Source organism: Falco peregrinus, chromosome 1 (genome assembly GCF_023634155.1).
Source record: "Falco peregrinus isolate bFalPer1 chromosome 1, bFalPer1.pri, whole genome shotgun sequence".
Lineage (NCBI taxonomy): Eukaryota > Metazoa > Chordata > Aves > Falconiformes > Falconidae > Falco > Falco peregrinus.
This window is the reverse complement of record NC_073721.1, coordinates 27947291-27959767: the sequence shown is the minus strand read 5'-3', so window position 1 is coordinate 27959767 and position 12477 is coordinate 27947291. Positions and strand designations below refer to the sequence as shown.

Sequence of the window (12477 nt, the reverse complement as noted above, 5' to 3'; positions counted from 1 at the left end):
ATTCCTCCCCCCACAAATTAGTGCACATCATTTGATCGGGGCTGCATAGCCTGGTTTTCAGGCCGTAGGTGTTGCCTGCGCTGCATCTAGAAGGTGCAAGTGCAGCATGCTGAGGCCTGCCAGGCTGGCTTTAATCTAATTAGCTTGGATAACAATATTAGTGAAGATGTGATAGAATGAGCTTCAGTAAATAAATGCATGCTGATGCGAAAGCCTGCTAGGAATCATCAGGAGTTCCCCGGGTGTCCAGCAACAACAATGTACAAATTTTAAAACTTCTTCCCAAGGGCTATTGAAGCAATAGCTTGGCAATTGCTTCAAAGCCCCAAATCATCCCACAGATAGTTTACAGTTTTCCGTGTAAAACAATTTTAGGATGTTACATAAATTAACTGCTTGTCAAGATCAAATTTTAGGTGAAAAAAAAGTTTTAATTTCCTCCCTGTGGTTTCCCAGTCTTTAAAGATTTGCAGGCACGGCTGTCTTGCCTACAGCCAACCTCTTTGCATTAGGTGGCTCCATCGTAACCGTCACATCTATCAGAGCAGGGTTCTTCTGTCTTCTTACTGCTGCCTACAGAGTTTCATTGCTATAGTATATGTAGGTACTGTAGCCTGAGTATCACCATTTGCCTTCTTGAATGGTTGAGAGTAACACAAGTAGATGGAATTGGCTCTGGGTCCTGAGTCACTGCATGTTCTTTTGTGAAAAGGAGACAGCCCACTGGCTTAAGGAGAAAAATGGGAAAATTAACTCAGAAGTAGAAAAGGTAATTGGAAGACAAAAGCTGGTTACTGAGCCAAATGACAGAGACCTTTAAAACCAAAAGACAGCCACGAGAGGAAGTAGTAAATGGAAGTTAGGGAAACTGTAGGAAGAAGATCATTACTTTCAAAATAAGAAAATATACTTGAGCATGGGGGAACGATGGTTGAAAAGCAGGTGCTTCTTGATATACAAGGTTCATCCTCCCGGTACTGCTTTATTATATTATTCTGTGAATGAGCGTAATTGGGCAGGAGCATTGCCCATTACTTTTGCTTTTGTATGGCTGAAAGACACCGAAAGCTGGCTGCAGCAACAGAAGGAGCAGAACCCAGCACCTCTCCAGTTACGTCTCTTACATGCAGACCACTGTCAGTGCTCTCGAAAATCTGCTCTGTCCACATGCCCAGGCAGTGCTATGTGAAATACCAGCGGATGCTGCTGTTAGGGCTGCATGGGGAGTAGCACAGGTGGCCTCCTCCACAAGCCGGGCTTTGTAGGCAGTAGCATGCAGATAGCCATTGGCAAGGCTTAGTGAATACTGGGAGGGAACCACCCTAACCAGGGGATCCTTCGGATAAGATTATATTCTTCTTGCTCCTGCTTAAGCTCACAGAGAGGCAAATGTGTTTCCTGGGCTCAAAGGCATACTCCTGGATGCCATGATTTGCCCAGTCCCTTCATTTACAGTAATAGAGGGGTGCCGTGTGTTTAAACATAGGACAGGAATTACAAAGTGTTGTTCTGAAACAGATTTTCTGCGTGACCTTGAACACTTAATCTCTCCTTGCTTGTTTTCTCATCTGTACAACCGGGATAATAATATTTATTGACCACACAGGGGGCTGTAAGGATAAATCAATTAAAGTTATAAAGCACTTTGATTCTCTTAGGTAAAATGCTTTCTAGAAGTATGAAGCACAGCTATTTATTATCTGCATTTACTTCACTTTTTATTCAAGCCCTATCAATTCTACTTCAGCTTTTCCTTCAGAATTATTTGTTCTAATCATCTCATCTGGTTGAAAAAGAAAAAGTTGAAAAAACTAATGATTGCGTAGCAACTAATGTTTGGAAAGACTGGTCTAAATTTCTTAAATTGAAGTGCACTTCCTCACAATTAACATGCATATAGATCTTCTTAAACAACATTTCTTCTCTTGTGTGTGGTCTTTTCTTCTTTATTTATGGTTTAAAGTATACATGAGCTTGCACAAATGGGCAAGAGTATGCACTTCCACTCTTACAATTTAACGTCCATTTCTTTGATTATATTTTCTGTTTGTTCTGTTTTAATCCCATTCCTCTCTTGCCGACTTTTCTTCTACTTGGCAGACTTCTTTTCCCATCACCCTTCAAGGATCCCAAATCCACCAGTGAAGAATCATTTAGATACACTGTCATTTGTATTAGCTATTTTACTTTTCTTTTTTTTTTTTTTTTTCAAATGAGACAGGGCAAGCAGTGTGCTGTGCTGGATATCAGTAGAGTGCACCTCAGGTACAATGAAACCATTTGACTTCACCTCATGTCATTTCTAGAATGTATTTTCTTTCTCTTAGCAATGAGCCAGGACAGTAATTTGGCTTGATTTTGTCACATTTCTGAAGCGCTGTGTAGCCAAGTGCTTCCAGAACATCTGATGCTACCGTTGTGTTCAGCAGCCTGCTGGAAGTGTGAGATACGAAGTAAATTATCTAACACTGAAATACTGGCTTGTCTGAGACTTTAGATAAGGATATGATTTAAATGTATGTATCCAATCTGTAAAAAGTGGTGGCACTGCAAAAAATGAAATTATAGGTTGCATTGTAGGTAAATTCTATGGGGCAATCACTTCAGATGAGTTTGAAGTGCAGTTTCCTATACTTGCTTCTGTATTCCTATTTTTCTGCTCCTTACTATTTCTTAGATAAATTGGGATTAACTTTTCTATGCCTCATTGCTTACCCCAGTAATTTCCTGAATTTCATAAATGTCATTGAACATGTCTTTGTTAAAAATAATAATAAGATATTAAGCTAGCTTATTCAACATGCTCAAGTCAAAAGATATGTACAATCATTAAACTGCAGTGAATGAATGGATTTTGTAAGGAGGCAGTTTGTTCATTGGAATTTGTTGAGCTCTACAGAATAAGCCAAGTTTGAAGAAAAAATACATACTTAATGACTTTGAAGTTATAAAATCTGAAGGGCTTTTTGATGAATGTGGAGAATGATTTTCTCTGCTCTGTTTACAACTTAGACCATTCGGAGAGAGATTGACTGTAAATGTGAACATGAAATTTTCTGAGGCCTGGCCTCTAATTCTGCTTTGGAATGAGGTGGGGAAAAGAGGTTAAGAAATTCTAACACTAATTCTGGGTTTGATTTAAATGCTGATTTATTTAATCTTACTATAACTCTATTTCTGTAAAAATCCTCCCTTGTAATGACTGTGAAATTTCCCAATAAATGTAACACATTATAGAAAACTAGTGGCCAGATTCTGGTTAGAATGTCTCCTACATGTTATCAGGTTCCTCTTAGTCCTGATGGACAACATAATAGCAGTGGTTGGGAAGCATCTGTATCTCTGCATACGGTTTCCCACACCAGAGGAATGGCTTGAAAAGAAACTAATTTTGTCTGCTGACAGAAGAGCATTGGTTCAACCAGGAAATGAGGCAGCATGTTCAGAGAACCAGCTGAGCTCTAGGTGCAGTGGAATATTTTCCTTTTTGTCACAGACCAACATTCCTTCCAGATGTAGCCTCACATGTACCAGGGCCAGTGCTCTTCACCTCAGAGACCGCAGCAATGGAAGCGCTGTGCCCCATGCATAATTTCATGTTTTCCTTATATAAATGGAAAATGTAGTGGTGGTTTATTTTCCTGAACTTGGACATGGGCATGCAGGATACCGACTTCAGTGAGACATCCCCTAGGACTTTAGTGTAGCCTAATGAACATACTTTGGAATGACTGCTGCTTCCAAATAGTTCAGTGGCATTTAACTGGTTAAAGGAGTGTGAAACTATGTACTTTCAGCCTTAGAATACAAGTCTACAGAGAGATTAGCACTTAGGTTAACACTCTTCTTGGATATTTATGAGATCTTGCTGAAGTCTTAGAGGCCCTCACATTTTAATGCATTTGCAAGGCTGGGTATTGAATGCATGAAGAAAAGTGTGGTAGATGCAAAGGGATATTTAATCCTCCTGATTTCTCCAGATCGCTCCTCTGTGCAGAGAAAAACAAAACATTCTGCCAAATGGACTGCCCCTTTTCTCTTTGCCTAAATGAACTTCGTTTCTTTTGTCATCCAGGAGTTAGGAAAATGTTTCTGTGGTTTCACTTAATTCCCCTGGGAACATCTTCAAGTTAAAGTGAATACAGCTGCTTTGTCTGAATATTTTTAATTTATAATGCTTGTGTATCTAATAACTATAAAATATAAATATCTAGGTAAGTGGAATAACTTTATTTGGGATGTAGGTTCTTTTATTAGACAAGGTTTTGTCTTCATGTGACTGCAATAGTAACTACATTAACTAGAGGTGTAAGTGAAAAGATTGTTAAATGTGGATTCATATAAATATTAAATGTTAAGCTTTCCACTGTTTGCTTCATAAAGTACAGTGTTTATTGTGACAATACTTCATTTTTTGCTTTTCTGGTTTTAGGGGCATGTGTAATGTTTCAGCAATACTGTATACTCACAATACTTCACGAAAGTACAATTTTTTTAAAAAGCAGTGTTCAACCACAAGGCAGGCAAGTTAAAATATCAGTTAATATCTCTCAACAGATTTTACCTGATCAGTGGCGGAGTTCCTTTCATTATATGTGGGATTACAGCAGCAACCAATATCAATAATTACGGGATTGAAGGCAATGCACCATAGTAAGTATAAACTATTATCATAAAACTTCTAAAGAAAACATGCTCTTTTTGTTATGCCGATAAATGTAACTGGCTTCATAAAGGGTATAGACATGCCATTTGGGATGACATTTATTATGAAATTTTATCAAATAATAGCTATGAAAGAGCAATGTCTTAATCTGGGGCTTGTGGCTTCACCTCTACCAATCTGACTCCATTACTGTCAACAGAATTTCTTTTCATTTACAGAATTACTCTTCATTTACATCTGAATAAGTGAAAGGATATTAAAAATACCTAATGGATAACATATTTAATGGAGCTACTAATTAATTAAATACTTTCAATTCATTATCTCGCTTGAACTGATATCCTTCAGGTGACCTAGTCAAAGCAATTTACAAATAATTATGTGAAAGAAGTATAAGTAAAAATTCCTCCCCCACCTTCTTTGCCCCCATCCCTCCCTTAAAAAACAATTCTTTTATATTTTCACCACCTGGAAATGTTCAGATCACAATGTCTTGCAATCCTGGCATAGCCCTCTAGTGTACTAGTGTATTAGTGTTTGGTACACCTCCACGAGCTGTCTGAGCATCACATTATTATTAATTCTTGGCATGAAACATGAGCTGTCAATGAAGTATAATAAGTCTTTCCATAAAAGTGTAGTACAAAGTGAATCAGACTGCGAAGTTGAATATATTCTTTGTAAAAGATCAGGATGGCAATGACTGGCACACTAATGGATATATTAATACTCTGCCAGCACTAGTACTCTGGAGGACATCACTCTTAGTTACTGCTTTGAGCATCCATTGTAATACATTTGAAACTACTTATGTTCTGGGTAAGGAAAGTGGAAACAAAGGAAAATTATTTGCAGGTCAGCCTTTGGCTCCTTAAAGGCATTTTTATAAGTAATTGAAATTTAAATTCTGGTAATAAATTAGTACATACCATGGCTACCTGTTTGGTTTGCCTAGGGCCCAACTTATATTCATGTATTTATTCAAACTTACCCAATTAGACAATCACTTATAATCAACAGTATATTAAAAGGCTTAATTATTTATGTTCATAAATGTGAGATTTTTTTATTTTATTTTGGCGGAGTTACAGAGGTTATACTTCTTTAATCATGTTAATCATAGCCAATCAATACCTGGTACTACAGCCTGTACAGAAAACAAGGCATAGGTGAGGGATGGTTATAAGAATGAATAAAAAGACAGTTTGTAATTAAACAACAGGATAGTGAATTATATGCCTTATTCATTTTTAATAGTGTTACTACAGTAGATGTAGATGCACAAACTTGAACGTTTATTTTACGGAACTGATTTTTTAAGTGTCCACAATGAGATTCCACTTGAAATAAGAGCATCCCAAGAGACTGTTCCACTGGGGAGCATTCCATTCTGCACTTTGCATCAAATATGCAGCATTCAAATGTACTTCAAGTATGCATGTAGCTTTGTGCTCTCTGCTTATCCACTTAAATATAGGTGGTAACTTACCTATCTTTTCACATATACCTTTTGGAGAATCTTTCCATGTGCATGTCTGACAGCAAATTATATACTCCTTGGACTGTCTCTTAAGTTCATTAATAAAAGTGTGTATGTTTCTGTTTAAGGTTCAGATTTTAAAAATTTATAGTAGTTATTCTGCAGTTTCTTGTGATAAATACCCAGTGGGACTGACTCTTCTCAGATGAGAGGTTCTCAGCCTGGGAGAAAAACTCGATCTGCCCTTTTTATAATAAGTTGTAGGTGATTTCTGGCTTGAAAAGAATATGATATCAGAAGGTTCCTTGCTGTACTGCAGGGACTGCAACCAATCACACACACCTAAATGAGTACAAAGTGTCACACAGTGTCATGTCACTTTGAGAGCTGGAATGGATCATGACAGATCACCTGGTCTGTCTTTCTGACCCAGTGAGAAATTAGCTATATCCAAACCATTCCTGACAGTTATTTTTCTGAGGTGCTTTAAATGCTGCAATAAGAGATAGACCACCCTTTATTCCAACCGCTTATTATCCTAATTGTCCCAACAGGTAGGAAACTTTTTGAAAAATATAATTTAAATCTTTCTTGCTGCAGTTTAAGCCTATTACTTCTTGTCCTAATCCAACAGATAAGGAAAATAAGTTATTCCTCTTTCCAGAAATCCATGCAATATTTAAGAGTATAAGAACCTCTTAACAGCTGTACTGGCTTATACCACCAGCTCAGTTCCCTGTGTGTAACCATGGCTAAAAGCAGATCATAGAGAAGAATAAAAATGAGGCAAATATTCCTTCTTCCCCTGACCCAAGTTCTTCCAGTTTCCATCTGGGATTTCTTCACCCAGAAGTGTTTTCTTCCCCCATGTTTATTTGATTAAATCATTCGTCCTCAGGATGGTCCTGTTAGAGTGCTACTAAATTATGCAGATGACTGAGGCTTATTCAACTCATACTGGCCTGTGAACTACTTTAATCTGCTCTAAACAAGTTATCATTATGTTATTTAAAGCCTAGTAAATAATAATCTGTGCTCCAATGATATTATGCTACCAGTGTATCACAAAGAGGCCATCAACTTCCTTAATTTTTCTGAGGACATTCCAATTGATGTAAACTAATTCCCAGCAATTTCAGAAACAGTGCCGAATTCAGAAATGGTATACATCTTTTGGGTCCGCCCACTGCAGAGAGCAGTGACTGTTCGACTGGAAGACTTTTCTCAGCCTCTCTTATTACTCAGGCTGTTCTCTACTTCGGCAATAAGAAAATTCTGTAAGAACAATCTTCAGGTTTAATCTGAAATCTCTACATTTCAATTGCTCACACAGATTGTATAAACTATGCCTCATTTGCTTTTTAATCAAAGTATTAGCACTGTCATTTTTAATAGTAGAAAAAGGTGTTGACATAAATGGCACTGCAATGCTAGATTCTAAACTGACCTACATTTCTTGGAAATTTTCAGCTTTAATATCCTGTAAATTATACGAGTAATTTTATTCTATTAAAAACTATGGAAGTGATGTCTCAGCTTAATTGATATTAAAGGCACACATTCCTCTTCTCCACAACAAACATACCTGACATTCTGAGACACTGTTGGGTCATACACGTTAGTCAGAAAGCCCAGTTTCACATCACTCCATTGTCCATCACACCTAATGTGGGCTATAAAATGTTCTTGACTCTCTTTTTTTGTTGTTTCTAGTTGCTGGATGGCGTGGGAGCCTAGTCTTGGTGCTTTCTATGGGCCAGTAGCATTCATTGTGCTCGTCACCTGTGTTTACTTTCTTTGCACGTACGTGCAACTGAAGCGCCATCCTGAACGCAAGTATGAGCTAAAGGAAAAGACAGAAGATCCACAGAGAATGCCAAGTACTGAGGTGGGCCATGGTCATATTACAGACTCTGTGTCCGTTCCCCAGGCAAGCTGCTCCATGATTACTTCTTCCTTATTGGAAAATGAGCATTCATTTAAGGCTCAGCTTCGAGCCGCAGCATTCACTTTGTTCCTGTTTACAGCCACTTGGACCTTTGGAGCACTTGCAGTATCTCAAGGTCATTTCTTGGATATGATATTTAGCTGTCTTTATGGAGCCTTCTGTGTGACTTTGGGGCTTTTCATCCTGATCCATCACTGTGCAAAGCGAGATGATGTATGGCATTGCTGGTGGTCCTGTTGCCCATCTAGAAGAAACACCTATTCTGTCCAAGTTAATGTGCGTCCAAAGGTTAATGCCAATGGTGACACTCAAGTTCATGCACCTTGTCTTCAAGAATCACCATGTCCCAACAAATCAGCTGTGTTTAATCATCCAGCGGCTAGTCATTGCAAACTTACCAACCTACAAGCGGTTCAAAATCACGTTAACTGCCTTTCACCTGTGACACCGTGTTGTGCAAAAATGCACTGTGATCAGCTACTTGATGACGAAGCTCACATTCATGTCCACAACGAGGGAACCTTCAGACCCAACATGCACATTCATAGATGTCTGAAAAGCAGAACTAAGCCACGCTATTTCAGTCGGCACAGGTCTGCAGGTGAAAGAGAATACGCCTATCACATTCCTTCAAGCATTGATGGCAGCATCCACAGCTCACATACAGACAGTCCCCACAGTACGCATGATAGCCAGTCAGGTCACAGACGGGCCTGCTGCTCAAAAAGTGATCCATATCCTACTGTCAACCAGCCCGAAAGTAGCGACGCAAGTACTGTAATATATAGTTGTGCTAAAATGCCAGAAAGTGACACTGTGCATCATCCAGCTCATTTTGAAATGCACCCACGGACACAGTCTTTGCCATTTAATACGACCAATCACAACGGAATTCTCAAGGGAAATGTGCATGAAGCCATGATATACAGCTCAGATAGTACAGGAAATATCAAAACTGGCCCTTGGAAGAATGAAACTACTGTGTAGTTCATGGGCCATCATAATGTGGTTTTTTTCTCCTAAATCATCATTCTCTTTGTTTTTATTCCAAACTAAGTAAGATGAGGTGTTTGTGTAGCTCATCAGTAAATTGTACAGCTTTTCCATCTTTATTTCCATTTTCTTAATAAGAGTCTACAACAGAGAGAGAGAGAGAGAGTTTTAAAGTGAAGTTATTTTTAAAAGAAAGCTATAAAATTATTCTGAAAGGTAATTAGAAAATGAAGTCTGGACAATTGAGTATGAGAGGCAATATCCTTTTGTTACACAGAAACAACATTTCTTTAGAAATACATAATTTTCATTCATTGTTTTCACTTTTGTTCTGTAGTAACTTCAGACACTTTTTATAAACATATCAGCATCTTAAACTTCTACTTATTTATTTTTGTAGCAAAATATTAGTACTGTGCCATGGATTTTAATCAGAAGTGATTATGGTAGAAATGATAAACAGGATTTTATAAAATTCCAGCTTTTTAGATCTACAAAAGTGATACTGCCTCTAAAGATCTTCTGTAGCATATGGCCTGTAAAGTCGTGTAATGTACAGTCTCTGTTCTGTCCTTTTTCTTGTTGGAGAGAAGTGCTAGGTAATGTCTGTTACATCTATGGTGCTGTATTGGTTGTATTTTGCATGACATATGTCAGGATATACCATTTGCTGTTTTCTAGTGTTACATGTGTTAAAAAAAGAACAAAAAAAAAGTGTTGTACAAGGCTGTGAAAAACTCTATTGATATTAATCTAGAGCATTATAAATCTACAGGAAAAAAAAATCACTCTGCACTAGTTTAAGTGGCACAATCCTTTGTATAAGGTTATATGATAGCTTTGATAAGGGTCCACTCTAAAGTCTTTACAGAGCATGCACTACTCATTGTATGTGACACTGTGCGGTGTAATAGCAATTGTCTCAACAAGTTTTACACTTCTTTGTAAAGTATGCCTTTCAAACAAATCTGCAAGCTGTTTCACGACAACCTTTCCACATCTGTTAAGGTACAGCATTTATCATTAACTCTTTGAGGACTACATTTATTTTCGTAAAGTAGCTTATTCTAGTTCAGAGACACTGTAGATATGATATTGTCTATTTAGTTACATGATCAATGTAGTCCAGAGTTGCTAGGAAAAAGAAGGTTCAGTCAATTTTCCAAAACCACACCTTCTTAGACTCCATCTATTAATTTTACCATTTGCTTTCTGAAAACCCATTTCCTCCCCTAGCAAATTTCAGATTGTCTTCATCCTTTAATGCAAATTTGACCTTCAGAGAAGTTCTTTATGTTCATAATTTCTGCTGAATTGTAGGGCATTCCAGGGTCAGTACCATTCTCTATTAACAAGGCTCTTGGCAAGATGTTTTTTCATGTTTCCGTGAACATCTGGACACAAAGCATCAACTCATAGTACAGAACTGCATCATAATTTTCCCTATATGAAATAAAACCGCTTTTTCAAATAGGAAGGGTGCAGAATAATAATGGGTTGCAGAAAGTGAATGGGAGCATAGAGCTGTGAGAAGAATGTCTACAGTGGAAAGTGAGCAGTGCATCCATAAATAAGAGCAAAAGCACAATTCTGTATGGCCACATGAGAAAGTTTGCTGTCATGTCTTAACACAGGCTTATGTAATCGCTACATCGCTGCAGAGAGGAAATAGAAAATTCCCTTGAGATCATCAGTCTGCAATTCTCTGTGTATATGTTGCAGAAATCTTCACATGCTTCAGCCCATTATTTTTCTGTTCTTAGCAGTTTATTGGTCTCTTTTTTTATATATATATGTAGGAATGCATTTCCTAATAGTGTACATAAAGATGACAATTATAATTGTTAGAATGTTATAAAAACATGTAAGTCAGATGAATGTGTTCTGCAGTGTTGCAGGTGGGAATTAGTACTCAAAGGGTTAATGCTCAGTATCTGAGTGCAAGAAATTTTGTTTTTCTGTATTTTTGTAAATTTGAAATATATATTGTAAACTCCAGCAGTGCAATGTATCCATCTCAGATTGTGTATTTTTAAAAGGTGAGCAAGAAGAATGCACTAGGGGGTTGTCAAGTTTTAAGCCAATATACAGTAGTTTCACAACTAATACAAAGAACAAAAAGAAACGCCTGAGCTTTATTATGTATATGCTGTATATGCTTGAACTGTCTCTAAACTAAAATACAGTATTTTTCTTTGTTTGCATAATGAAATATTTTCTGTTTAATAGTTATTTTCTTTTAGTATTACTTTTACTCATTCCACATAGACAGTGAGCCCTAAACAAGCATAGACATAATGTGAAATACCACTTCTCTGTGTCTCAGCACTATGTATATGTATATTCTGTAATAGCAAAATCCTAGGAGGTCTCTAGACCATTATGCAAAATATTCCACACACACAGCCAAGTGAAATACTCACTCTGCAAGAATCCACTCAGTGAGCTTCTTTATTCAGCTTGTGTTTTAATCACCTCTGTTACTTTGTCTGAGAGGCCAGTTCCATCTTCATAATGGCTTACAAAGAAGTAAATAGGTGCTGCTTTCCACAGAATATCTTGTGTGATAAAACTCTCTGGAATTTAAACATAAAATATTAAAACACTTTTCTTATTGTGTTAAAAATTAATTTAGTGAATATTTCTGGGCTAATTTGGAAGAGATGTGTTATGCAATAATCTGTTTGCATATTATTTTTTCAGAAAACATACAGTATAACTACAGAGTAGAAGAACATGATATTAAATAAATATAAAAATGTTTTGTAACATCAGATTTGACCAAAATGCTTTTTGTGCTTTTGACTTTTTTTTCCTTAAGATAAATGAGATAATTTCAATGCTTTGGGAGTCTGGCTTTGTTTTATTTTGGGGGTTTGGTCAGTTATAGTCAGTGAACCATTACTACTTTACCTGATTTTCTTTCCTATAAAAATAAAGTCAATGAAATAACTGGAGTATAAGAGATATATTGTCCTAGTAAATTCCTCACAGACATACATGTGTAACATTTCAAAGTCAGCATTAGTTTTGGTGATTCATTGATGACATAAAAATGACTGAACAGACTTTTACTGTTCACTTTCTGTCTGAGATGAAGCAAGAGAAATTTCATGCAAAAAAGATAATTTTTGGAGAATGATGCAATCAACAGAAATCTGAAGGGTTGTTATTACAGTACTACCAGGATAAAAATATGCTCTGATGCTATAGTGTTCCTCTCTGCATACAGAAATTCCAGTTTTCATGACCAAATTTCAGGTCATGAAAGTTACTCCATTTTAAGTCACATAGAGTGTTTACAAGAAGAATTCCTACCCAGCCTCATATAAAGAGGTTTGGTGTGAAAATAAAGCATGCGTTTTTGCACGTTATGGCTGATCATCTGTG

At 37.1% G+C, this 12477-nt stretch overlaps 1 protein-coding gene across 3 annotated transcripts in view; it reads left to right on the top strand.

Annotated features, from left to right (window-relative positions):
* ADGRA1 (adhesion G protein-coupled receptor A1) overlaps window positions 1-11927 on the top strand; it is a 277279-nt gene extending 265352 nt beyond the window's left edge. For all 3 annotated transcript variants that reach the window (XM_055813568.1, XM_027788935.2, XM_013300462.3), the window contains 2 exons: window positions 4558-4653; window positions 7860-11927. In XM_055813568.1, the coding sequence (XP_055669543.1) occupies window positions 4558-4653; window positions 7860-9081 (1318 nt within the window). In that variant the 3' untranslated portion in view covers window positions 9082-11927. The remainder of the gene's footprint in view (window positions 1-4557; window positions 4654-7859) is intronic.
* Window positions 11928-12477: the final 550 nt, after the last annotated feature.